General features: G+C 39.7%; 1 protein-coding gene across 5 annotated transcripts in view; it reads right to left on the reverse strand.

Moving 5' to 3' along the window:
- RNF38 (ring finger protein 38) overlaps positions 1-27,841 on the reverse strand; it is a 127,642-nt gene that overhangs the window by 98,792 nt on the left and 1,009 nt on the right. Inside the window, exon 2 of one of the 5 annotated variants that reach the window (XM_075488673.1) lies at positions 16,902-16,986. The exons of the other annotated variants lie outside the window; for them this stretch is intronic. Coding sequence (XP_075344788.1) covers positions 16,902-16,950 — 49 coding nt within the window. The 5' untranslated portion in view covers positions 16,951-16,986. The remainder of the gene's footprint in view (positions 1-16,901; positions 16,987-27,841) is intronic. 5 annotated transcript variants of the gene reach the window in all.

Raw genomic sequence — 27,841 nt, forward strand, 5'->3', positions numbered from 1 at the left:
TTTCCTTACAAAAGCTCTGGTGAACAGGCTGCCCATGCCATCTCCAGACAGCAAACTGCTTCACCGCCCCAAATCATTTTTGCTACTAAAATGTAAAAATCTTATGTACGGTATTTCACAAAAGCTATGTGGAGAAGCGATAGTAATTAAAAACTGGCCCAACAGATCTTTTTGTCTTGTGTATTTCTCTGGAATGGCATACGTTTCTTCTTCTAGCAGCTCTTCGTTCATACTGAAGGGAGAAAGTTCTTGCGAGGTAAAGTGCTACCTCAGCACTGAATTAAAGAACAAATGAACAGATTTTCCTCAATGATCAGCAATTTACACTGCTGACACATCTGAATGTGTGCATTGGTTAGGCTACCTCATCTATTTGTAACTCTAGAGGCAGAATAGGCATTTTCACTTTATAGATTCATCAGAAATACCTCATTTTTCAAAGAACTTGTTTATTTTTTTCTTCTTTCCTAAAAGCTACTTTTTTCTACCCATAAAACTAAAGAGCTTTAAAACCTCATAATCTCAACCTTGCAAAACTTCAGACTCAGACGCCACCTAGTTCTTCACAACCCAGAACAGAAAAGCAAGCATATCATCTTGCCTTCAAAAAGATTGTCATAACAAAACAAGATGCTTCTGCAATAAAGCCAGATGTTTTTTGAGCCAGCTAAAAGCTTCGAAGGTTTCTCTTGTCCCCAAAGGAGTAGTTCTCACTCTCATTGTAGGAAATCTTGCATCAGTCCCTTTCTCTCCATGGAGCGGGAGTTTTTCCACAGGGTTCAAAGTTGCCTACTGACAAAGCTTTAGAGGGACTATGCTTTTCAGCCACAGAAAAAACTATTAACAGGATGACAAACCCAGCCATTCACATGAAAACATACCTCTCACCTTCCTTTATAAAATTCATCTGATATGTTACAAGAGCCAGTCAGAAAACAGTATTTCTGGTCTGTGAAAAACTGTCAATTTTTATTTAAATTCCAAATTAGAACAGTAGTTGACATTCTGGAAAAAAAAAAAAAAGGTTTTAATTTGTAACCACATATATTACCAAGGTACAAATGCTTTAATAGAAATGTGTGTTTGCTTCAGTTTTTCCCTCTCCTTCAAAGAGCTTATTACAGGAAGATGCTTTCCACATCAGCCATTACAGTCAGGCATATAGTTAGAGGCAGCAGAAGGTGTTCTTCTGCAAGAGGGCTTCCAACTACAAAGCACAAGTTGGGATGCTCTACCTAAATTGATCTTCAGCTACAGCCTTCAACTGAAACTTAACAATCTTTGATTTTCACCTTCTGAAGTTAGTTTAAACCAATTCCTGGTCAAGTGTTTTTCTTTGAAATGCCTTAAAAATCACCTCCAACTATTAGAAGAGAAAGCACTTCTGGAAGAAAGAGAACATTTTTGGAGGCAGCAACTTCCCATTTCATGCTTCAGAGCAAAATGTTGACAGTCCTTTTAATGTGGAAGAAATGATCCATTATGATTGCTGATTACTATGGAAACAAGTCTTTGCTGTGAAAAAGACTAAAGAATCACAGAATCACAGAATAGTTGAGGTTGGAAGAGGAAGGGATCTCTGGAGGTCACCTTGTCCAACCCCCCTGCTTAAGGAGGACCACCTAGAGCAGGTTGCCCAGGAAGATGTCCAGATGGCTTGTGAATATCTCCAAGGTGGGAGACTCCATAATCTCCCTGGGCAATGTGTGCCAAAGCTCAGTCACTCTCACAGTCTCCTGATGTTCAGAAGGAACCTCCTGTGTTTCAGTTTGTGCTCATTGCCTCTCATCCTCAATCCCACAACCAGAGTTGTCTCAACTGATGGCAATGCAATTACATTTTCCTCCAAATTTCAGCTGGTTTGGCCACTTCTGAAGATAGCATGTAACCCAGAAATGAGGATGCAAGAACATAATATACTGTCCACTTGCTTTAGGGTAAGAATATATTGAGGCAGTAGAAAATGAAACTATTCCCAAACCACAGTGCTGTCTGCCTATTTGGAGAATAAGGAAGAAAATCTAGTTCTTTCTTTCAGTGTGCATTTGCAATGTTCCCAGTATACATTCACATCAAAATATAAAAAAGCATTTTTTTCTTCAGAAGGTAAGCATACCAGAGGAAAAGAAATGTACAGTCAAAGAACAGTTTCCCAACTACACACAGCCAGAAAATCAAAAGCCATGAATTTACAAAACATGTTTCTAATTTCTGCTAAATTTAACCTTAGAAAAGTTCAATGTAAGTACTAGTAATAACTATGCCTGAATTCTTTTTTCCTTCTAAAAAAAAGCATAATTTGGGAGAAACTTGCTGACCTTACTGGGTTGTAGTAAAAATTCTGATGCCACAATTTTAAGCATGCAGAATATATTAGTTTTGGCATGTACGTGACAGAAATAGGAGGGGCTACAAGCTTGAATAACCATTGTTCATTAGAACTTGTAAACCTTACAAAGGCATTCCACAAAATGTTCCCTTTTTTTCAGCTTTTAAGCAAGAGCACCACAGTTACCAAGTGGAGGACCCTACATAACTGACTGCAAAATAAACTGAGACATAATACCAAAGATGTAATCAATGTAAACAAGGAATTTAAATATCCAAATGCTCTTCCTGCAGAGTCATAACAGCTGTGGCACAATTTATTTGTGTTAAGGAAATTCATTACAACATTGCTCGCTATCTATGTTCTTGTCTGAAAAAGGTATAACTCAATAGAGTGATCCAATATAAGGACTAACAACTACTGGAAACAAGAAAATTAAGTTTTCTGGATTAAAAATGGTTCTCTTCCAAAAAATAATTATATATATTGGTCGGCTCCTGCATCAAAGATTCTGTTCCTCATGAGCTTAGAAGTCCTATTAATTTCAACCAGAAAACCTGAAGATACCATGCTCTAAGAGGAGTAAAAAGATTAAATGCCAACACTGCTCACAGAAGGGAGTCAAGTGCTATTTCTTGCACATACTGTTTGCTAGTTCAGACTGACAAAACTTCGTTGTGAGGTCATGCATGAATGACAGAAACTTAATCTGGCCTTCTTTATTTATTAGTTGGCAAAATGAGGAAAGAATTCAAAGACATTTTGAGTTCAGGGTGAATTTTACTTGCAGTCAAGAAAGCCTTTGTACTCTCTAAATGACTACATTTGATAAGGAAATGAAGAAACACAGAGCACCCAATTGTGCAACCTTTCCAGAATTAGTATGCTTTCTGAATCACTCCCTACATGAAAAAACTGTACAATTAATGAAGTCAATTATCAAGGTATAGGGATAAGCACCTGTACACGTAACAGGATATTTGCCTGGTTTTCAGTGCAGCATACCCATGACAGACATCAAGCTACACAAACTCTACTGCCCGAGATTCAGCTAGCTGAGGGTTACATAGCTTATCACATTACTAGGAGGCTTTAACAGTTCATCTACAAAGAGGATGCCAGAGCAAGGCTTGAAAGGTTAGGAGAGAGTAAGTTGGTAGCAGCAACATGCTCACGACACACTCCAGTTACACATGGATATACCTCTCTCCTTCACCAGCCTTCAAGGAATGAGGCGTGAAGATTACAAGAGACTGATTTTGTCAAGGAGGCAGATGCAGAGCAGCAAGAGTCAAAGGCATAAACCAGGTTATGACTCAAACCTGGCAGACAGCACAAAGACTTGCAGCAAGAATGATCAGGACATGAAGAGATCATCAAAAGACCAGTACATTTCAGCTTAGAGAACAGGTAACTAAGGGACACTACACTTAAGCCTAAAAACATCTGTGTGATGAAAATGAGAACAATTACTCACTAATTCTCTCAGGACAACTGTTAGCATTGTGAAGTTGTTCAGTTAAGTCATAATTTTCCTACACAATCCCTCTCTCAGCTGTGGAACTTTTTGCCATAGAATGCCATAGACAGCTGTGGATCGAAAGGGATTATAGACCATGAAAGCACCATCCATTACTAGTTGCCAAAACCTGGAAGCACAGACCAAGAAAGGATCCTTCATTGCTTCTTTTGCTCCTAAGCTTCTCCTGAAGCATCCACTGCTTGCTACTCATTGAAATGGAAGACTAAGGAAGAGGGATCTGGCCCAAGGACTCAGTCTTTTGCTCCCACACAAAAAGAGGTAACAGATACAACCTCACTCTTTTACAGCCACAGCCAACACATGCTGAAAGAAAAGCAGTAACTTCCCAAATTCTGCTTTAAACTCTACTCAGTCAAAATCAATCCCAAAGTCAAACTACTTATCCTCCTACGATGGTTTGGCAACTTCAGCACTCTTGAGAAAAGGCCTGACACTTTTGCAGCCAGGCTGATCTGCTTCTGCTTACAATACCCACCAGAGTCAACAGTGCACTTGTTACCTGAACATCCACGAAAGCCAGGATCATTATCAAGGAAGAAGGAACAAGAACTTCAACTGATGTCCTAGGCCAGCTGGACCATCCTCTGCAATCCACTGAATGTAGTGTTACTATCACAAATGACTATTATAGCAGAGGAGATGGAATTACTTACAGAGGCTACAGAGAAATAAGACAGCCTTCAGCGTATTTATGAAAATGCAGAACCTGCTCTTCTTGTTTCCTAACAGGTGAAACAATGACATAGATCAAACTAAGAAGTGAGAATATACCCACTGCATTTTAGTAAGGCCTGCAGAAAGCCCCCTGCCAAACTTACTCACCAGATGCTATAAGGGGATTTCTTTTTTCATTATCTTTTATGGCTAACAGAAGAGACCATAAAATACCTTTAAAAAGGTATGGGGGGAACTTGACCTAAGTTTATAAAGATGCATTCTTGGCCTGGAGACAGCCTTCCAGTGGAACAGTGAATTAAAGTCTCCTTGTGCACAAATGCCCAACTTCCATAGAGTGGGGACTGCAGCCTGCATTTTTCTCCAACCATTGGCTCACCTGGTTTACTCAAAATACTAACTCTACAGAGTGACAACCCCAGAACAGTTCTGTTACCACTGGAAATGCTGAGTCGTTCACAAGTTAATGTTCCATTTTTATTTATCTCTGTTTGCCAGCATGAAGACTGAGAAATGAGATCAGTTTCATCAGGTTTTCTCTGTTCCTGCTAGTTCGTTACAGCAGAAGTATTCAGCCTCTTAGCCATTAAATCAGCTTTAAACAGAAGACTGAAGTATTGGAATGCCCTGTTTTGGAAGCATAAAGAAACACAGAATTGTGGATTTTATTTCCTTTTTTCTTTTTAAAGACCATTCTAAGGATGTTTCTGTGCATGACAAAGCCGGGTGCTCTGTCTGGATTCCAGTGAACAAAGCAGACTGTGAGGTATGTTACTTCCACCGTAGTTCTGCTTTGTAGCTGTGAGGAACTATTTGCAACTGGACAGCCCACATTCCCCTACACTCTTAAGGCACATGGGAAATTCTGTGTTCTCTAAACATTTTTCACACCTGCTAATTGAAAAGCTGATCAGCTGCCAAGCAAGTTGAGGCCAAATGACAAACTTGTGTCCCATTTATTCCTCCAAGGGGGGTGGGGGGAAAGAAGCAAGTGCATGTATGTCCAAGCATAAGTGTGTGTACAGGAGACTAACACATCAACCTCTGTATTTTCTAGCAAGGTTCTCAACAGATTTTCTGATTCGTCTGTTCCCGACAGGATGCAATGTTAGATGCATGACTTTTTGAAAAATAACTGAAAGCTTCTAGTGCTTAACTTCATCCAGAGGTCATCTTCACACATACACAGTGCCAGCTCAAGAGGTCGATCAGCGAGGGAGAGACAGAAAATTAGTAAAACAGAAGGGAAAGGAAAGGAAAGGATCCTGTTCAACCAGATACTAAAATTCTCACTAAACACAACAAATCTTTCAGAACAGAACCTCCTTATTTGACAAAAACAAAAAGGAGGGAGGGCATGGTGTTCATCTGGACACAATAAGATAAAGCAAATATGAGCAATTTTATGTCCCACTGAAGCCAGCAATACTCTTTAAACAATTGTGTAAAGTATTAGCTCACTGGTTTCACCTTTTACAGGGGGGAAGTATCTCAGCTGAGAGTAAGCAGAAATTTTTGAAAATACTGTAAATGTTTTGAAATTCCAGCTCAATCTTTTACATGGCTCTAAAGCAGAATCACATGACAAATGAAAAGTGAACTTTAGGAAAAGATTGAGTTACTATAGCTTGCACAATACTAATTTCAACCTCTCTGTATACTATGACAGTATGAAAACAGTCACATTTTCTCCTGCACTCCTAACTCAGTTACACAGGACACTCAGCATAGAGCAGGATCATTCACCATTTCTCTTCTGCCTCATCTTTCAAAGCACAAGTTAATGTTGCACTCAGTGCAAGCTGCTTTGACAGTACTGTTTTTTTCATTGATCTCAGTTGCAGTCACATATGCCCAGAGCTCTGCAAAACTAGACCCAAGCTCACATAAGGTATTTAGCAAGGGAAAAAGCTGCTGCAAAAAGTGTACCTTATAAGTTATATTTGCCCAGCAATCATATAGCAGAGGCAGGAACAGAATTCAGTTTGCCATGGCAGTTCCAGCCTTATAATCAAGACATCCATTTCCTCCTGGAATGCTCCATCCCATTCACTGCTTGCTTTCCCACATTAAATGAAGAAGCATTCCTACAGCCAACATGCTCTCAAGATACAGCCCCAATTCTTTCCACAAGCAGCATCTGCAGTCCACTCTGGACACAAAGTTGAACTGCAGTTAAAAAAGTATGTACTGAAAGGCAGCATCATAATAAATACTGGTCAGAAAGCCACCTTAAGGCTGCCCATGCAACTCAAAGGTTACAAAGCACATTCAAAATTCTTGATTTAACCCAGGCCAACTCCAAATATTGCACTTCAAATATACCTTTAGTTTCTTGCTTTTTAGACAAAAACTGACCAAAAGTTTCATTCTGCAGAATCAGGACAATGCATAAATTCTGCTGCACGCAGGAGACCTCAGCAAAATGATGTAGATTTCAACCTCCCCTAAGTTTTCTACTGAAAACGTAACAATTTAACATCCAGAAGCAGCTGGGATCTACAATGACCAGCTAACAGAACAGAAGAATAAAAGAGAGTAAAACCTTTGTCGGTACCTAGCTAATTGTGGCAGCTAATTGTGTTCCTAAACCCAACTTTGGAAAGAGAATCTTACCTAATGGCTACGGGAGGGTCTTGTCCTTCTGCCAAAATCTGTGCATCTTTCTAACCATAATCCTCTGCAGGACCAGGTGGTATGAATAAAAGAGTTCCTTCAAGCCAGGAAAATAAAAAAATCGTGCTGCTTCACTAGTACTTATACAGTCAAACTTACAAGTATACGGACGGTGTGCCCTGTGGCCAGCAGGCAAGTCAGCAGCAAAGAGTCTGTAGGGGCACATGTGGGCACACTCATAACCTCACAAACTTTCACTGGGAAGGTAAAAATTCTCATACTAACCCTCCCACCCACTACCAGTTTCAACAGGTGAGACACTACAGGTTATTAATGAAATGGTTGTAAAAACATATATAACAAGGAAGGAAAGGCAGTACAGGCTGTTTTTCTTAAGTGTCCACACACTGTGCTTGTGGAGTCTGAAAGTTTTCAAAACAATCAGGAGATGACCCTCTACCTTCAAACTCTAAGTAACTCTCTCATGAGATCTGTCAAAATATCAGCATAGAGATTGGGGGAAAAAGATTACATGCCATAGAAGAATTAAGTATAAGCAGTCCACTGCTTTGTATGAAAGACCATAAATAAAGCTTTTAGCTCCAAAACATTTATAGAGTGCTATCAGAATGTTCCTGCTACCACAAAAACAATAGTTAAAAAATTGCTCTGATAAATTAAACAAAAAAAACTTCTCTGGACTAAAACTGTATATGCAATAAAATTGGCAAGGCATGGGGAAAAAATCTGCAATATCATAGTCAAATTTGACATAAATCTTAAAAGTAATAAATAGTAACTTTTGTGAATCATAAAAAACTGATTGTCTTAGTGCAGCAACTACAGACTATATGCAGAGGATCCAGTATATAACATTGTGGTCATGAGCTTTATATGTCAAGCACCCAGATATTCTGCATCTTGGTATCTTAAAGGACTTAAAAGGTTAGGCACCATCATGTGTTATAGTCTCTGCTTTAACTGACAGCTGTTTTATGACTTCAAGGGAAAAGTCACAAGAACAGCCCCCCAAGGCATGCTGTTCAAGAAACAGTGACTACCCAGGCAGTTACAATTGAGGTAGTTTTTCTTCAATAGTGAATAAATTAAAATTAAAAAAGAAATTAAATAATTGAAAGGTAAATAAATTCTTAAGCAATTCACAGAGGACAGAAAAACAGGTATATCAGAAAGACCTACTAGTATGCACAATTTAGAAAAAAAATAATAATAGTTTAAGGAAAAGCATAATTAACAAAGCATTTGGCTACTTCTTTAAGTGATAATTATGAAATCTAACATAAAACTATACTAGGTACTTCTAGTTAATTTTCTACGAATGTATAACAGGAGTTTAACTACACCCCTGAAACTGACTTACAGAACTTAACTGAGAAGGAAGAAACATGTTTTGAAATGAAAAATTTCAAATGGACCCTTCTACCCCTCCCTTTTACCATTCTTCTTTCAACTTGCCTTTGAACTTCCTTGTTTCTGTTGTTACAGTATCTTTCCGAATTCTTCACTGAAAAGCTGTTCTTAAATTCCTTAGAGTTTCTTCAGCAGTGGTAGTCACCACAAAGAACAAATGCTTTTATCATGACAACACCTTCTGCAAAGCTGCATCTCATTATATGGCAACTTCTGGCCCTGTTGTCCAGACTCAAGTAACACATTTCAATACACAACACTTTGTTTGAAACTTCATTCCCTGAAGAACTTAGCAGTCTCACTAAAATCACAGTTTGAGTTCTCATAAAGGGAAAGAGAATGCAAAACGTCCCGCTGTTTTGTGAAGGCTCACAATGTGTTTCATACTTAGGCTCTCGAGCTTATGATCCAGGGCAAGCACACCTAGTTCAGATAAAGTAAAGGGCACAATCCACCAAAACTATCACACAGTCCGACTGCTATAGCATTGCCTTCCCAGAGTTATGTTTTCAGTTAAGTAGTCCATGAGTTGTCATTAAAGTTGGACATTTTAAAGGCAGCAAAATCTGTAAAACTGTACACCAGTCAACTAAGCCAGAAGAAAAGGGTCAAGGCACTTCATATACTGAGGACTAGTTCCACTCTTACAATACAGAGCGCCAGCTGTACTGGTGGTACCATGTCACTTACCACCCCTAAACTGTTACCCTCATCATCACTGTCAGGCAGGCTCTGAAATCACGACAGTGATACTTAGCCAGCCACAGCCTACCTTCTGACAGACAAGCAATCAAGCACAATTTTTCTGCCTCATACCTCTCCTATGCAAAGACAGGTTAATCGTGCAGCACTTCCTCGAAGTCTCTGGGAAGGAAGGGGGAAGTGCTGCCAACCTAACCAGTCTATGTCTGCACTTACTCCCCCCAGATTTCCTGGTGCTGTCATTTCTGCTTGCTCTCCTTACAAGATAACCTTGTGCACAAGTTTTTAATACTGAGCACCTTGCAAGAGTGTTATACTCCAATACTGAAACAAGAATACATGCATACAAGAGCTGCCATTATGAAAGGCATATGTCTATATGTCTATGAAAAGATAATTACCGCATACAAGAATACACGCATACAAGAATACACGCATACAAGAGCTGCCATTATGAAAGGCATATGCCATATATCTATTAAAAGATAATTACCACATGGAAAGGATTCTTTTGGTCTCTGCTTAAAAGACACACAAAGCAGACTTGAGACATACTTTTTGGTATTGCTAATTTCAAGGAAGCAGCAAGTTGCTTTAGCTAGGGGACAGAACCCAAACTTCCCAAGCAGGTGCCAAAACACAAGCTAAAATTGGAATACAGCAAGCAGCTGGAAGCACTCCTCGCAGCAAACCACTACATTTGTGCAGGCATTTTAAGATCTTCCAATCTCCATCCCTCTCTAGTGAAATTACAGCTTTGTACATGCTGGCTTGACAACAAGATGATCAACTAGGATCTCTCAAAGAATGATATGGAGAAGAGGCAATCCCAGCAGTGGAATGTGGAGTGGACACATTCCCAGAAAGCAGGGGAAGGAGGAATCAATAGATTCATAAGTCATCTTCAAGAAGCAGTGATACAGTCCCTGACAGGACTTCCTGAAGCTTGGGTAATATGATAGGAAGAATTACTTAGTTTGTGCCACACTCGAACTCCATTCTTAAGCATCTACTGAAGGCCATGAGTAGCAACCAGGTACAATCTAGACTGACCTAGGACTGACCTGTATCTGACAATACAAGAACAATTTGTTCCAAAACCACTGTTCACCTCCCACAAACATCCCTCCATACTTTTAAGTCCAGATGTAGACAGGTTCCAGGTTTTGGAAAGCACTTCAGTACTTTTGTGTGGCCTCAGTAAAGCTGCAAGACAGAACAGGACATCACCAGCAGCATCGACAGCACTCCCTCTCAGTGTAGGAAACCCGGTAACAGACATTGTGTGGCTTACTGGGCACAAACAGTTTTCTACAGCCCTAGCAGTCCTATCACAGACTGATAAGTGCCTGAACAGGGCAAAAGAAACTTCCTAGCACCAGGTCAGATAGATTCTATATGATGCTTTCTCCCCACTCTGAAAGCAGTCTGCTTGATTACCAGTTTTTCTTTTTGCACTAACCATTTGCAGCACTGTGCAAAATACAGCCTTGCCAAGCACAACAGTAATGCAAGTAAAGATTCTGCCTCATGAAGCAATAAAGCATGGCACATTATTTCCTGGTTCAGAAGCCAGGTACAAAGCCTATGATTTTCCTGGAATATGACCAAGGGTCAGCTGTTGATTTCTAGCAGAAGGACTGAGGAAAGTCTGAAGTTTCTTTAGATTGTCTAACACTTAGCATAGGACAGACCCTTCTGTGCTCAGGTACCTGGAAACTGAAACTAGAGAAAGGAACAGCAGATAAGGTCAGGGCTGGACAAGTTAAGAGAGAAGAAAGCAGTAAACAAAATATTACATACATCCTTTGGAAATGATGGCTTTGTTTCTCTTCCTCCTCAAGACACCCAGAGGTGATGGAGGCTAAGACGAGTTGGAATGTAGGGGTACATTATTAGGAGTTAGGATCTGAGTACCAAGGAAATAAACAAGGGTATGTGCAGCCAAGACTAAACATTAGGAGAAAAGTAACTGGAGAGAACACCTCCCAGACACAAGCTCAACCCAGGGACTGTCTAACATTAAAAGATTCCCACTTCTGCCAATAGTGGGATGTTACAATGAGTTCAAAGTACCCTTTAACAAGAACCCAACACAGAGGAGCAACTAAAGTTAAGTGCTCACAATACAGGCAGTCTCTCAGAAGCCATCAGAAAGACTGGAAGACCCTGCCTAATGCCCCTAATAATCCTATGTCTAGATCTCCTTTCAAGAGCTACTTTGAGAGAGAAAAGCACAATCCAGATTTTATAACTCAAGTATTAATGTAGTCTAACAGGAGCTGGTAGAAGGCCAAGGCTTATGTAAAGCGGATAAGGAAGATTCAGGCTGGACAGCAGAACATCTAAACAAGAATTACTGTCATTGGGAGAGAAGCACATCCTGAAGAAATATGTAAGCTAATTAAAATGTTTTAGGAACCACCTGAAACAACTAGTAGAAGTGTGATAAGAAGCACCCTCACGCAAACTATCCTCATTATAATACTAAAAGTCACACCCCTTGAGCTGGAGACCCCGGCCCAAACACAGACCCCTCACCTCTGAGTGTGCGCAGAACATTAAAGTAGCACTGTAGCTTTAAGTTGAAATAGAAATGTAGACCAATAGAAAACCGCTTTGTGTAATTACTTATGCATATATGTAACTGGAGTGTATAAATACCGCACCTTTACAACCAAACTTTGTGCTAGCTTTGTGGAGCTACCACCTAGCACCCATCTCTGCGCAGACATGAAATAAAAATACCTCTGCCCTGTGTGTATGTTGGCGTCTTGCACACTGGGTAAATGACCTCACACTTGTGGGATAACACTATCAGCAGCCTGCTTCAATAAGGCATTTAATGTTAGTTCTCCTAGAGTCAAATGACTAAGCTATGCTCTGGATTTCTAGACACAGATTCTCACTTGTCTAACTGCCAATGTTTTCTACATTATTTTCATAACAGAAGCAGCATCTTATGATGGGAAACTCCCCCAGTTTTTCCAGGAAATTGTTTCTCTCCAATACTGGCAATCATACTACAAAGCTTATGAGAATGAGTTGAAAATGAATGGTTCAGCTGGAAAAAAAAAGTGCAGTCAGATGTTTAGTTCTGTAGGATGGGCTTAATACACTTCTGTGAAATGATAACATGCTTTTGGGTGACAAGGACAATTCAGGTTTTCTGGTTTTTACCTGATAAGAAAGAAAAGCTATCTAATATTCATCATATGCTTTGAACACAGTTTGCATCATATTTGCCTGTGCATATCAAACATGAGGCAAAAAGCACCAAACGTACTAGTACTGTAAGCATAGCAGGAAAGCACTGGGGCTACATGAGCAAACCATACAGCAGAGCCTGGTAAAAATTACATTGAGCAGCTGAGGTTGGTGTCTACTGCAAGCTTGTGCTTTGCAATATTATTGGGGGTTAGCAGGAAGGATCACTACCCTCAAAATGAGAAGGTCTCTAGCTTCAGTCTCCTGAATAGTGAGGATCACTCAAAACTGCAGGTACAGAGTGGAAACCAAGCTATTCTTTTTGATTCATGAACAAACTGAATCACATAAATGAAGGTAAAGTTCAAAGAAATATCTGCACTCGAGGCCACTGCATGTGTGAAATTTTTCATTCACTTTGCATTACTGTAGAGCTGCACGCAACAGAAAATAAAACCTTTTCTTCCTGGAATACCAAGTTATTCTCCTTTTCTCCCCCTCCCAAGTTCCCAAATGTATGTTCCTTCATCATTCATGCTATCTCTATCATTATCTCCACATAGGGAATTTTTTCAACAGCGAAAAATATAAATAAATCAATGCCATCACTATTTGTTTACTTTTACAAAGCACTTGTTTACTGTGTGGGTCTGTCCGAAATTTAATCTGTATATCCTAAAGACTACCAAAATAGATCACTAGTCACAGCAAATAATCTTTCAGACTATTGAAAAAATTAAAAAATCTCTATATTCAACATTGTAGTAGCTAGCAGCCCTCCCTGTTACTCAGTGCTCCTAGCAATCTACCCAACAGGTACAATGGATGAAGAGGCAGAAACAAGCATCACCTAGAAGTTACTACACAGATTGAAAAGAAGTGGTTGCAACCTCTTTGCTTTCATTTCTTGATCCCATGTTAGGGCAGCACTGCCACTGAGGGAAACACTTCCAGCTTTCCCACATACTGTAGGTATGCATCTGTAAAAACACCCAGTGAACCTGGACAAGGTATTTACCTCAGTTAACACCTAATGCTAGTGTTAAGTTGCAGCAGTTCATTCATCCAGCTTAGGAGCCAGACGATCAGAAGCCAGGTAATAATGGGCAGCTTTTTTCTGCCATTCCTGCTGCAGCTTAAGTGTTCGTGAAGAAACACAGTTAGTTTTTAGGACATTCCTTATACTGTTTCTAGATAGGTAATATACAGGTGGATGCCTGATTCAGGGCTTCATGACATGAACTACAGAAAACACACACACACACACACACAAAGCAAATGCTTTATGAACTCTGAAAAGACCAAAGCTGTCCTTATCTTTATGCAACCAGTGCCAGCCAAACACTCAAAAAAACCAAAACCCAAACCAGCTCTTGCAGTATGTCCTGATTCCACCTTCCTCCCATTTTGCCACAAAGTTCCCACAGCCTCACACTCAGGACAAAGAAAGAGAATGCCTAATATTGAAACATGGCTAGTAACGGATGCAGATAGTGTTCTTTACTCTGAAGAGACTGTGCATCATCATGGCAAAAGCTTCCTGGAGGGACCACCTACCTAAGAGTTCATGAAAAGGTCCCACACCCACTCATTCCAGTGAAAAACTGATCCCTTCAAACATATTTCATAAAATCTTCTTCAAACAATACTGATGTCTTGGATAAGCCACAGCATCTGCATGACTCTGGAAAGGCTCAAAATGGGCCAATTTTCACCACAGTACAGAATACAAGATGAGTCACCTAGAGCAACAACAACTGATCCTCAAAAATACAAGAGTTCTTAATAATTTCTTCTTGGTATGTGAACCAAATGCTACTCAGAAAGGAGCACTTCCTTATAAGCACAAGGACAGAAGCCATTTCCCTTTCCTCCTTACTCATAAACCCCATGCACTCTTCCAGAGACATGGTTTCACTGATGAGCAAAGTTTATTACTCTCTGCTCCTGCCAACAACCTTGCCGACCTCTGTCCTTCCATGAAAATACATAACAAAGCTCCTTGTGATGGATATGACTGCTTTCTGAAGTTTACTCTGAACATCACAGCCATCGACATTTGACCACAAGAGAGGTTTTAGACAGATGTAATCCACTTAAAAGATTCTTGCAAAAATACACACAAAAATCTAGGTACTGCATTTACTAAAAAATAGACAAAGTGCAGCAATTTTATCAAATGACAGAGCAGCACATCACTCATAAGTAGATTTTACTGAAAATCACAGATCAGTCTGAACACTACTGTTTACATTCTGTTTATATGGCTGGATTATTTCTGCATCTTTGTTAGTCCTGCAGTAGCTTTCTCTCTCCTGTGTGGAAAAACACCACCACCACCACCACAAAAACCCCAGATCGTTCTGGAAGCCTTGTGGGTAAAGTTAAAAATCTGAAATCCCCCAAAATCTATGCAAAAGACATGATATATCAATCTCTCTCTACATCAAAAGGTTTTGGTTTAGCATTTCATTTTGAATTTGGTAATTTTATTTTCTTTACAATTCCAGACTTTCCCCCTGTGGCAAAGTTGCAAGTATATACAGTATCCTAAGATTTCTGACTAGTGAGTAATCTAGAGAACAGCAGTAGGATTCATAGCCTTTATCTAGATCCTTCTGTATATACACATTTCTTTATTCAAAATAATGGCTGCTGTGCAGCTTGCTTTCAATTTTAGATGCAAGCTATAGGATGAGGAACCCAGAAAAACCTGCCTTTGGGGTCAACTACATAACTCCTTTCAGCTGTAGAACTTTTCTAGCAGCAAACTGCTTAAGTCATAAGTAATCACACACAAAACAATATAAGGTGCTGAGTTCACGCTGCTCCCCCACATTAGCTTTTTCACCCAGCTCTTCATACACCTCATCTTGCCCCAGGACACCCTATGGAAAGCGTTGTGTTTCCTTCTTCAAGCACCTGTCTTGGCATTGTGACAAAATTAGAAGCTCAAATTCCTGGTGTAGTCAAAGGAGAGCTAAGTACATACAGATAGCCAATGTTTGTCTGCATTGGTTATCTATGTGAATAATTCTAGATCTCTTTATTCCAGGCCATCTTGTACTGGATTTATGCGACAAGGTGTTGCTAGCTGGGGGCTACAAGGGTGGCTTCTTACAGAAGATGCCAGAAGCTTCCCCTATGTCCGACACAGCCAGTGCCAGCCGGCTCCAAGATGGACCTGCTGCTGGCCAAGGCTGAGCCCATCAGCGACGGTGGTAGTGCCTCTGTGATAACATATGTAAGAAGGGCTAAAAACTGCTGGACAACAGCGGCCAAGAGAGACAAGTGGGAGAAACAACTCTGCAGACACCAAGGTCAATGAAGGAGGGGGAGGAGGTGCTACAGGAGCTGGAGCAGAGATTCCCCTGCAGCCCATGGTTAAGATCATGGTGAGGTAGGCTGTCCCCCTGCAGCCCATGGAGGACCCCATGCTAGAACAGGTGGATGTGCTCAGAGGAGGCTGTGACTCCGTGGAGAGCCTGCACTGGAACAGGTTTCTGGCAGCACCTGTGGCCCTGTGGAGAGGGGCCCACACTGGTGCAGGTCTTCCGGCAGGACCCGTGGCCCCATGGGGGACCCACGCTGGAGCAGTTTGTGAAGAACTGCAGCACATGGGAAGGACTCATGTTGGAGAAGTTCATGGAGGACTGTCCTGTGGGTGGGACCCCATGCTGGAGCAGGGGAAGAGCATGAGGAGGAAGGAGCAGCGGAGACAACATGTGATGAACTGACTGCAACCCCATTCCCTGTTCCCCTGTGCCACTGGTGGTGGGAGGAGGTATAGAAGTCCAGAGTAAAGTTGAGCCCAGGAAGAAGGGAGGGGTGGAGGGAAGGTGTTTTAAGATTTGTTTTTATTTCTCATTATCCTACTCTGACTTTTGATTGGCAATGAATTAAATCAAATTCCCCAAGCTGAGTCTGTTTTGCCTGTGACTGTAATTACTGAGTGATCTCCCTGTCCTTATCTCAAACCCACGAGCCTTCTGTTGTATTTTCTCTCCCCTGTCCAGCTAAGGAGGGGGAGTGATAGAGCGGCTTAGTGGGCACCTGGCCAAAGTTAACTCACCACAATATGACAACCTTCTTCCTCCACAGGATTTCATTTCAGTTTCCATAGTTTCTAATTTTTTATGTTCTGTACAAAAGAACTGCACTCTGGAATTTTCTTCATGTCTCCTAATTCAGTAACAGGCTACAGAAGTAATCAGATCACTTTTCTTTCTAATGCATTTCTTAGTGTTTCCTTCTCTGTAGTTGCCAATTCTCAACTTCTGGTATTTTTTTCTTTGAACTTAGTAAGGTGTATCATTTCCTGGTGGTCTTGCCTGGCTAGTTGTCACCCACTCTCACTCTGTTCCATCAGGAGTTCCCACAATCCCATCACACTCTTACCTTTCTCAAGTAACCAAGACCCAGCTCTCCCAAACACTCCTATTACCATAGCTCCTTGTGCTCCAATTGATACTCATGGTAACATCTGAAAGCAAAAGCAGCAACACAGATGCACGTCAGCCAGTACCTGTGACATACCCACATAGCTCAGCAGTTTTCAGTTGTTCATCTAGCAGCTTAACAGCAAAAATACCATTTGAGTTCAAACTCTATTAGATACATGAAAACTTTGAGAAAGAGGGCAAATTACTGCAATTATACCCAGACTATATTGTCATTTTAAGTGACTAACTCCTTCTGATGGGGACTGCTATTACTAGTACCTTTATACGACTGAACACATTACCACTTTTGCTTTTAATGAAGGCATACCTCTCTCCAACCCAGAACAGAGGGCTCTCCTATTTACACACAATGTATATACACAGATTTAAAAACATATATATAATCTAGTTTACTTTTAGGTATATTTCAGCTGAAGCCAAGATCTCACGAAGTAGTGTGTAGAACTGCAAGAGAAGTATCTAAGTAGCCAGGTCAGCTAGCCCCAGTAGCAAGTCATTAGCTAGTAGAGTTATATATTGTAGAAAGTTTCCTAGAAGAACCCCATAAAGTTTATAATGCATTCAATGCACATAAATCTAGGATGTGGTGGAGCCAGTTTCCTCCCAAGCAGTACCTCTTTTTATACCTTAAATAATGTACTCAGGCAATCAGAAGTCAAGGAATGTGACCACTGCTAAACCATAGATATTTAAGAGATACAGAGGTGACTTTTTTAGATATTGAAGTATGTAAGTTTGTGTACCTGCCTATGAGCATTCCCACATGCACAGGGTGTTTGTCTCTAGCAGCAACTGAACAACTAAAAATATGCAAGACAAAAGGGAGTTAGAACCTAAGACACTGGATTTATCACCACTTGTGCATGTTTTGAACTCTCAACCCTTCTTTGAGAGCATCAGTATGCTAATAACAGTAATAATAGCAAGTGGGAAAATAGAGGACATTCAACAGAAATGTAAATGTATATTTAAAGGAGACTTTGAGTGAACAACGACCTTGTGACTTGTGAGACACCCATCTTTGTTTCAGCACACTACCCTTTTCTCAGGGCTGCTCCTACTTCAACAAAAACTGGTTTTCATGGATTTTTGTTCTGTATTTTTATGTTCCCTCTCTGCAATAAACCAGTTCTCCTCCAAATCCTTACAATTCCTGTTCCCTGCAATTACTTTGGTTTCCCTAGTCCTTGATACCCTCCATTCTTTTCTGTGTCCCTGTAAGAGAGACCATACACTGCAGCTGTTTGGAAGCAAATCACTGGCTAACTGCCCAGCAACTACCTATGTCAATGGGTCAGTTAAGTCAAACAGAACAGCATCAGCTCCCTTCAGAGCATATTCTTCAGTGGACAGACTAATTTATCTGCTACTTAACCACTGATTTCTTACAATTCTTTTTAAGAAATGAAAAAGCCCCCCTCTAACTCACAAGCTATTTACACAGAAACAGGACTAAAGGAACAAGCATGACAGCTTTACATTAGAATGCCAACTTCACATTTACATGGGAAGGCAACCTGAGGAGGTCATGTACCACAGATTTTTGCTCTTTGCCTACTTTCTGCTAGGCTTGTATTGTGTGTTACTGACTTAATTCTTGTTTGTACCATTTTTCTTTAAAAATACCATAGAGGATTTATGCTCTAGTAGACTCATCACATCATAAACGTTGGTTAGGTAAAGACTAACAGAAAAAGACAAAAATGCGTCAGTGAATATCTTTTTTTTTTCCTTTATTGGTACATATTTTACTCATATACCCTACAAGCTTGACAAAAAATCCTCCCATTACTGAACAACACCTCTCTCAATTCATTTATCTGGCACCTTCCAAGAAAGCGTACGAAGTATGACAGCAAAGACAAGACTCGACATCCCCTACACCTCTAAGACTGAAAAAAAAAATAAATTGAAGTATACACTTTTGTCTGTGAGAAGAAAACAGACTCCTTGTACATAAACCAGCACGCAAATAACTTAGGAAGAATAGCTGAAGAGAGGCAGAAACATAGCTCTGCCTTCTGCACTCCTTTAAATACAAACAGCTATTGAAGCTTTACCCAAAAGCATTTATACACAAAATATCCATGGCAAAAGGTATTTTTGGGTGTGTGGGGAGGAAGCGTGTTAAGATGACCATGGTGAAAAAAACAAGGTTGAAAAAAAAAAATCTCGCAAGACAGAGGTGACACTTGTATGCCTAAGCAAATTGAGTTCTCACCATCATTTCTGACCATCTGCAACTAAAACAGTCCCAAATTACTGTTACTTCTCTATTTACAGTGCCTGAAAGTAGGCATCCCCAAGCCAAGGGTAACATGCCCACTACAGCATCATACAGAGTTATTCAGGTTGAGACAGACTGCTGGAGGTCACTTAATCCAATCTCCCTGCTCAGACCGGGCCAATTTAGAGAAGGCCATCCAGCGCCTTGTCTGGCTAAGTTTTGAGTATCTCCAAAGTTGTAAATTGCATAATGTCTCCAGTTCTCTGCTCCAGTGCTTGACCACCTTCAGGGTAAAAAAAAATTCACGTGTTCCAGCCCGAGTCCTAGTCCCAGCCTCTTGCCCTACCAGCATGCAAAGCTCTCTCTCTTCTACATCCTCCCATGAGAGAAGGGTAGACAGAATCGAGATATCCCCTGAGTCATCTCTTCACCACGCTGTGTAACCCTAGTTCCCTCCACCTCTCCTCACAGGTCACATGCTCCAGCCCCTACATCATCTTGGTGTCCTCAAGCAAGCTCACCCCACTAAGTCATATCTGCCTTTTCAGCAGAACTGCTACCCACCCATTCAGTCCCCAGCCTGACCTTTTGCACACAGTTATTCTGCCCCCATGCAGAATACTTTGCATTTGCCTTTGTTGAATGCCATGAGGTCCCCAATTCTTCAGCCTGTCAAGGTCTCTCTGAATAGCACACCTGCCCCCCAGCATACTTACTGGTCCCCACAGTATGGTGTAATCTGTGAACTAGCTGGAGGACCACTGTTCCACCAGAGAGATATGTTGTTCAGTAGTAGAGTTTTTTCAAGTTTGTAAGGTGATACCATCCTAGTCACTGTTGTGGTATCATTTTTACCATATCTACCACTTTCATAGCTCTTCCCCAATCCCTCATGTTCACTATGCCCTTTTTAAAATACACAGCCAAAATGCAACAAATCTGTAAAGTTATTTTTCCTCAGTGTTCAAATTCTTCATTTTTAGTACTTTTTGTATCTCACCACATAAAAGCAGGATCAATAAGATTTACTTCCCATCCCCTATTCCTCTCCCCCCCAAAAAAGAAAGAAGAAAATAATATCTGTTTTTTCCAAACTAGGAGCTAACCAGCATATTATGAAATTACAGACTGGATAAACTTTTCTCCTGAGAACCCCAGTGCAGGTTTCAGAAAGTAACTGACTCAACCACCAAACTCAGGGTCACTGAGGATGACCAAATTTTCCCATGCTTAGACTGATTTAAAATTAGGAAGAGAAAAATAAATCCATTTAACATTTCATTAATCCAAAACTGTTGCAGATTATTGGTTTAAACAAGGATTTATATACACATTTCTATGGCTTAGCATCATGGATGACGAACCAAAGTATTACACAGTCAGCAGGTGAAAGACCCTATGGGCAAAGAGACTGCCAATGTTTAAAAAAAAAAATTAAGTTTTAATGAAGAAAGGAATATTTTTCTGGGTGTGTCTCCCTCACTTTTTCAGTCCAACTCGACAGACACCTATGAAGAACAACATCAAATATATCTTGACTCCCAGTTTCTTGAAATACACTGCTGCAGCATGTACCACAGTTTGCTGCTTTACTTCATTACAAGCACAGTCACAGATTTCTTAAGTCTCAACACACTTCTCATATCAGGGGCTAAAAGCCTTCACTCCCAAGCCTCCAAAAGTCATAAGGAATTTCTGAAACTGCTCAGAAGTCTGAACTGTATCCAACCTCCAAAACCATCTGCAAAAGCAATTTTCAGATCATATCATAAACACTTTATGTAATCTTGCTCAAAAACACACGAAGCACAAGGTGATCATAGACTCCAAGGTTTCTGAGCCAAAAGGCTTAATAACCTACCACTAAATTGGCAGAAAAATTCTTTCCAAAAGCTACTGCTTACTCCCACTTGGCTTGCTGCCATATCAACTTACTAACAGGAGAAAAGTGATGCCATGCAGAAGATATATACAGAAAGCCTGCACACAAAGATAGGCAGATAAACACGTTTAACGGGAATACAAATCACTTAAAAATGTCGACCTGTAGGCAGGCAAAAAAAAAAAAAAAAACAACACCACAATTCAGATCCTGCAAACATTTGCACATGCTCTTAATGAAAGCAGAATTATCCATGTGCCTAAAAACCAAATCTTTGCAGAGCAAGAACCCAAGCAGATAGTAAATGTAAATCTCTAATGTTTTCACTTTGGAACCTGAACATATGCCAGGTGCAAAGCAGCAAAAGATAAAGAGGGGACAACTTTCAGCTGTGCTGAAAAAACATGCAGCAAATGTTTTCAAACTGTATGTTGGAGTTCCTTGGTGCATGTTCAGTCATACAGCACTCATGCTGTTCCATGTATTCTTCAACAGACCCAACTGCTCTATAGACACGGTTAACATTACTGTGATGGAGAATGTCTCCTTTTAAGATTATCATTTCCAGTTTGGGATTGCCCCAGAAGCTGGTGACCAAGCCCAAATGGTTAGAGTTGTGAGCTCTGAAATACTACAATGTTGCATTGAAGGCTGGTTATTATGACAGCCCATGTCCAAGAAAACCACACCAGCTGCTGGACAATGCAGCAAGCAATATAGATTATCTGTGTGGATGCAGAACCCCAGTCATTACAAGAGAAATTAGAGAAATGTCTTGACACATTTTAAAACCGACAGGCTGATCACAGGTGTTACTTTTTCACGTCATGCCTGCAAAGGGCTTGCATGAGAAGGAGGATGCAGAAGCTCAACCTCAACACAATGCCAGGGATAATGGGAACAGCAACCCAGGAGCTTAGAGCTGGGATGCCAGACTCTCCACTCAGAAAGATCTAGGGAAGAATGTTTTAAGAATGAACATTTGGAGCACGTGTGTGCATCTGAGGAGCTCAGAACACAAAAACGCTGTATACTGTGCTTGCTTAAAATATTTCTGAAAATACCTATGACTTACTATTTCAAAAACCACTTCCTGCATCTTTCCCTAAATAAAGCAAAGTATGCATTCTTTGCTCTACATTACACGTCAAGTAACTTCCAAAAGCTTTCCTTTAAGACATCAGAGCACAAGAACAGTATTTTTCCCCCCAAGAATGAAGAATCTTTTCCTTATTCAGGGAATTCTAACAACCAAACATTTACTCTACTTCACATACACAAAGAAGAAAAAAGTAGTTTAGAACAAGCATAGAAGAATGCAATCAGGTGTTTAAAAAAACCACCAGCACCAAAAAAAGAAAAAAAAACCCCCAAACAGAACAAAACAAAAAAAACCCAGAAAAACAAAGGTGGGAGAAAGCAGCACCATCATGTTAGAATACTCATGCAAAGGGAGCTCCCCCTGCAAACTTCATAAGATGCTCTCTGACATTTTGGTACTCTACCTTCCTGTTATCCCACCCATGTCTTGCATCACATCAATACTGACAACTCTTATGTTTAGATGACACATCTCCATCTGAACTTCTGATATGAAGCAGATGCCATATGAGAGACCACTTAAAATACCTGAGGTGCAAGAACTAAGAAAAAAGCTGCAATGGTATTGGTTGAAAAAGATTTAAAGCCTATCTTTCTCAGATAAAAAACATGGGTCAAAAAGATTCTGTGCATGTGTGGATTTCATTTTGCCAGGATAATTTGTGGGTGAAAAAAAGGGCTGTATAAGCCGCAAAACTAAATATAAACAGGCAAGAAAAAAAAACCCTGTATTTTTTAATTGAGCACAGCTTTTTCAAGGATTTACAGTGTTCACAATCATGTTTATCAATATTCTTTAAAGCAATTCTCATTTTAACCTTTTTGTGACAAGACAAATGTACTTCTCAAACTATGTTGAGAAAGTGTTGACTTTTCAGTCTCTACACCCATCTGAAAGCATGGGTGAAGCAGTGAGAGCACAAAATCCACCCTGCTGCCTAAACTTTTTTTTGTTAGTAATTTCATCTTGGAAAGAAATAGCTCAAGGCTCAAATAGCACATGTAATGTGCCTGGGATGCCAACTTCAGATGGATATGAAAATGCAAATGTTGTCATTAAATACAGAAAAATCATGCAGACGTAAGAGGGAACTGTTAGGACATGAACCAAGCTAATAGGCACACACACACATATATACATATATATATGTATACCTGTAATTTTTTGTGACATTCCTTTCCTTTGAACTGAGACTGTACTGCACACTGAATCATCAATTATCTGTTCTTAGTTACTTCAGCTGAGATGAGACCATCAGTTTCAAAACCAGACAAACTCTAACCAAAAACTGTACAAGACGTCAGACCTAAATTGCTTTTCAGCTGTAAATGCATGGCATCTTCACTAATGTCTGTGGACTGACACCAGTAGAAAAATGAACACACACTCACATCTAACATTTCCCCTCTTAATGAAAATTAACCTCTCCCACATTTTCTAGGCCATTAACAACTTTTAGCCAAGGCAGTAGCTAACAAAAGATGGGTGAGTTTACATCCAAATCAATTGCCAGCTACATTGCAGCTCTGTATTATGTTTTTCTGTATAGCCCCCCAAACTCACAGTCCTTCTGACAGCTGAAGGATCAATTCCAGTAGGTCATGCAGTTCAAATCAACAGATACTGACAATAATCAGTATCTTGATGGATTAGACCAAAAGGATAATTTAGATTATTTCATAAGCAGATATTGCAAAGCACAGCATGCATTTCAAAATTAAATGCTTATCTCTAGTCTTTTTCCTATTATTAAACTGAAATTTATACTGTAGAGACAATTTGGAATTTTTCATTCCCGTGCTCCTGCATATTTTACCGTTGAAACATGCCAGTATAAGCAAGGATAAAGTTGTTTGTACTGTGAGAACTACAATTAAAAGATCTGCATATTAATTTTATTTTATTAATTTCCCTTAAAATACATTTATCTCAGTCTCACACTATCTTTAAACATTTATGTCAGGGGGGAAATAGCAACATTTGCTAGCATTCACTTGAGGTGGTTGGTGCTGGCACCTAAAAAGCATACCTCCGAAATAGCTTCATACAGTACATTTATGCCATAGAACAATTTCAGGCCATAAAATGATCGTTTCCAGTTCATATAAGCACTACATATTAATTTATCAAAGAAAGTCAAAGTGAAACAAAAAAATAAAGCAATAGAGTAGTCACAGAGAATGACTTAAAAAAAATGTGCATTATCTGAAAACAATTAAGGAAGTACACTTGCATTTATTCCCCAAATTGATCCCATTAATATGCAACTCATTTCTGTTATAACTAATTACTTGAAATAAACATTCAATGTATGTCTGCTAACATTAATCCCATGATTACTAGAATCTATTCAGAGTACAACTACTTTACGTAAAAAACAAAGCTTTCTATCTTCCTTTATAATTCAAAACTAGCAAAACCAACACACCATTATAATAAATAATTCTGAGATACTAAAGTTAAATACAATCTAGTGTCCGAGAAAGACTAGTTCTACTCAAAAAAACATGCACAGTAACAGGTTTACAATACTGTGGTAATTGTAACCAAGAGCTACCACCAAGCCACTTCTTTACTTACAAACATCACTCTTTAACCAAATTCAAATAAAGGTGCTTCAACGCTAGTTTCCGGTTTGGTTTTTTGGGGTTTTTTTTTGTTTGTTTTTAATTTATCAAAATCAATCGCAATTCTTGAAAATCACCCACATATTGAATGTGCTTCACTTGTTCTTACTAAGAGTTATCTTTCCATTTTGCTTTATTTTACATGGTTATAAAGCTGTGAAGGCATCACCGTGACATAAATCAAAAAACTCGCATCTATCCCGAGGCATGCCAGAATTAAGTATGACACTCACTGTAAAGCCACAGTAACTGCTTTCCAGTTTGAGAACAAAACCACAAATACCACCAATAGACGGTGCAACTATGCACAACTGCTAAAGGCACAAAAACTTACATGTGCCAATATGAACATACAAGGAGTTTTAGTACTTACATTACAACTCCTTAGCATATACAGCATTAGGCAGAATCACTATGAATTCTAACAGCTTTCTACTGCACTTACTCAACACAGTAGTATTATCTTTACAAGCAAGTCCATCCCCTCACGTTCCGCAGTTATGTGTACGTTTGAAAACTGGTACTGATCTTTTCATTAGAAGTTTCAGCTTCTCCAAACTGAAAGACTTAGCACACGCCTAGTTACCTGCCTAGATAACTTAGCCTCATGTGCATCTTAAACAATAATTTTAGTTTTAAAGTTATTCTAACTAAAGACTTTGCAACATAAGGAGGGCAAGCAATATTAATTGAATTTAGCAACTTTTACCAGACAATATCCAAAAAGCTGATATGCATAACAAAGAAGTTTAAGAGAAAAGCTGCTTTCACCAGCTATAGACATCACAGCAGTATCTTAAGTACACCACAACTTTCAAAAGCCATCTTTCCTTTCCAAATGCTGCAAAACCCAAGAATGTTAATATAGACCTTACCAAAAAAAAGCGAAGCTGAAAAGGTCTAAGAATTTCCACTACGGACACATTTTTCTCTTCTAGCTGACAACCTTGCCTCTAGCTGGGCTTTTCTTTTTCACTGAGAAGATGCATGTACCCCAGCAGAGACAAAGTACTTTATGGAAGGTGAAGTGCCTCTTAAGATCTGGATCAATTTCCTGAATGAAACAAAGAATCAGCTCTTCAGTGCAGCATCTTCTGGTCCAATATTCTTTCACTAATTTCACAGCCATGAATAGAGACTTTCCCTTCTGTTGACACACACTGTTTGGGAGAAAAATACAAAAGAAACAACAACAACAACAAAACAAAGAACCAGCCACCACTAAACATTTCTCTGCTGAGGGAAAAGAAATAGTAAACATTCTCTCAACCTGGCTTGTAAACGACAGTAATCTCACTAACCCTATATGTTTGAAGACCAGATCACAATACAGATTTTTATCAGAAGTTAATATATTAGGACCACCAATAGGAGACTACTGCTTTGAAGAGCACAACTAAGAGGATGCTCAGCAAAACAATCCAAGTTCAGCCCTGATGCCAGAGTTTGGTGCACCATTTTTTCCACTGGTGGCAAATATCTGAATGAAACAGGTAGACTTCCACAAAGCCAGAATAACAGTCTTTCCCTTTGGAGAAAAAAACACCCCCAAAACATTTCTAATCCCCAATCTAGAAGTCTCCTGGATTTGTCTGTAAATTATGACGTTATCTCAAAATTAGAACATGAATCATGGATCATACTACATGAAAACACTTTATGTATTTTTGAGATTACAACTAACAACAAACATTCACCTGCTACTGTGACTTAAGTATATCGTAAAACTTAATCATTTAATTTGGGCATCTGCAAAAGCTCTTTTGAGCAAACTGGTTCTGACTATTCCAGTTACCATTAAGCACAGGATTTTAAGCACAGGATCTGTGCTAGTGAATATCAAAACTTCAGGACAAACCCAGGAAACACCTTCTCTTTTTGGAGAAGAAAAAGCTCAGCATTCCCTAATCCAACAGTAAGGTCTTTTGCACACTAGGCCTGTGATGAATTCATTATACGATAAGGGTTATGGTTCTTTTCTCCACCAACATTTTCCAAATCATGGGAAATACAAAAGCTTTTCTCTCCCAATAGTAGCATACTAGGATAATTTGTTTATTGGATTATTAAAAGCATGGGAAGGTTAAGAGAGGTTTTTAGATCAGGCTTTAAGATAAGGTTATCTTCTACACTAACAAAGTTCAACCAATTTTAAAACAAAAAGCTGAAATACAGTTTCATCAGGTAAAACCTCCATTTCCAGATTACCTATATTGGAAGAATATTTTCTCCTCTATATTTAATTTTGAAGGCCCAAATAGGTAGACAGGAGAGATTGATCTTTGCTGTGTGGTCTCGGCACATAGGAAAAGCTAGTTTTGAGCTATGTAATACAATTCATAGGTAAAAATTCGAGTTATTCCTCAGCTTTCTGCATGGTAATCCTTTAATAGGCTATCAACGAGAAATTTCAAGAGGAAAATATCTATAAAACCTACTTCATTCCAGAGCTAGATTTCCATCAGTATAGACACCCATACTGCAGACTCCTCTAAATCGTCCAAGTTGAGCACCACTAAAAATACATTCTAAGAAAAACTAATTAGATATCTCATTTCTTCACCCTCCAGGCCCAAAGAATGATGTCTTGTTTTCTGACGTTCTCCCATACCACTTCCTAATTACTAACTTCATATATACACAGTTTCATTCTTGCTGCCATTCGCAACAACAGCATAAGAGAACACCTAAGGCCCCAGTCCTGAAACCACACAGACACTCCTTTAAATTTAAGCATGTAGGAAACTCCACTGCAGTCTTGGAACCAGCTCTCGTGTTTGACAATAAGCACATCAACCCAGATGCTGGGACTTCATTCCTGAAAACATCGTAGCTCCAGGACAAGTGAACCACATGCCCAAAACCAGTTCCAAAGAGAGACCCTGCTGCTGGCTATTTTCCACAGGAAACTCAAGAACACGTTTAAGGGGCAGCTGTTGAGGCCCCCGAAGGCACTCAACCTGGGTTCCCACAACGGCAGCCTGACTTTCAAAGCATTTTGGAGCTACATGCAGGATTGTGGTGACCTGCCACTGTA

This window comes from Mycteria americana, chromosome Z (assembly GCF_035582795.1).
Source record: "Mycteria americana isolate JAX WOST 10 ecotype Jacksonville Zoo and Gardens chromosome Z, USCA_MyAme_1.0, whole genome shotgun sequence".
Classification (NCBI taxonomy): domain Eukaryota; kingdom Metazoa; phylum Chordata; class Aves; order Ciconiiformes; family Ciconiidae; genus Mycteria; species Mycteria americana.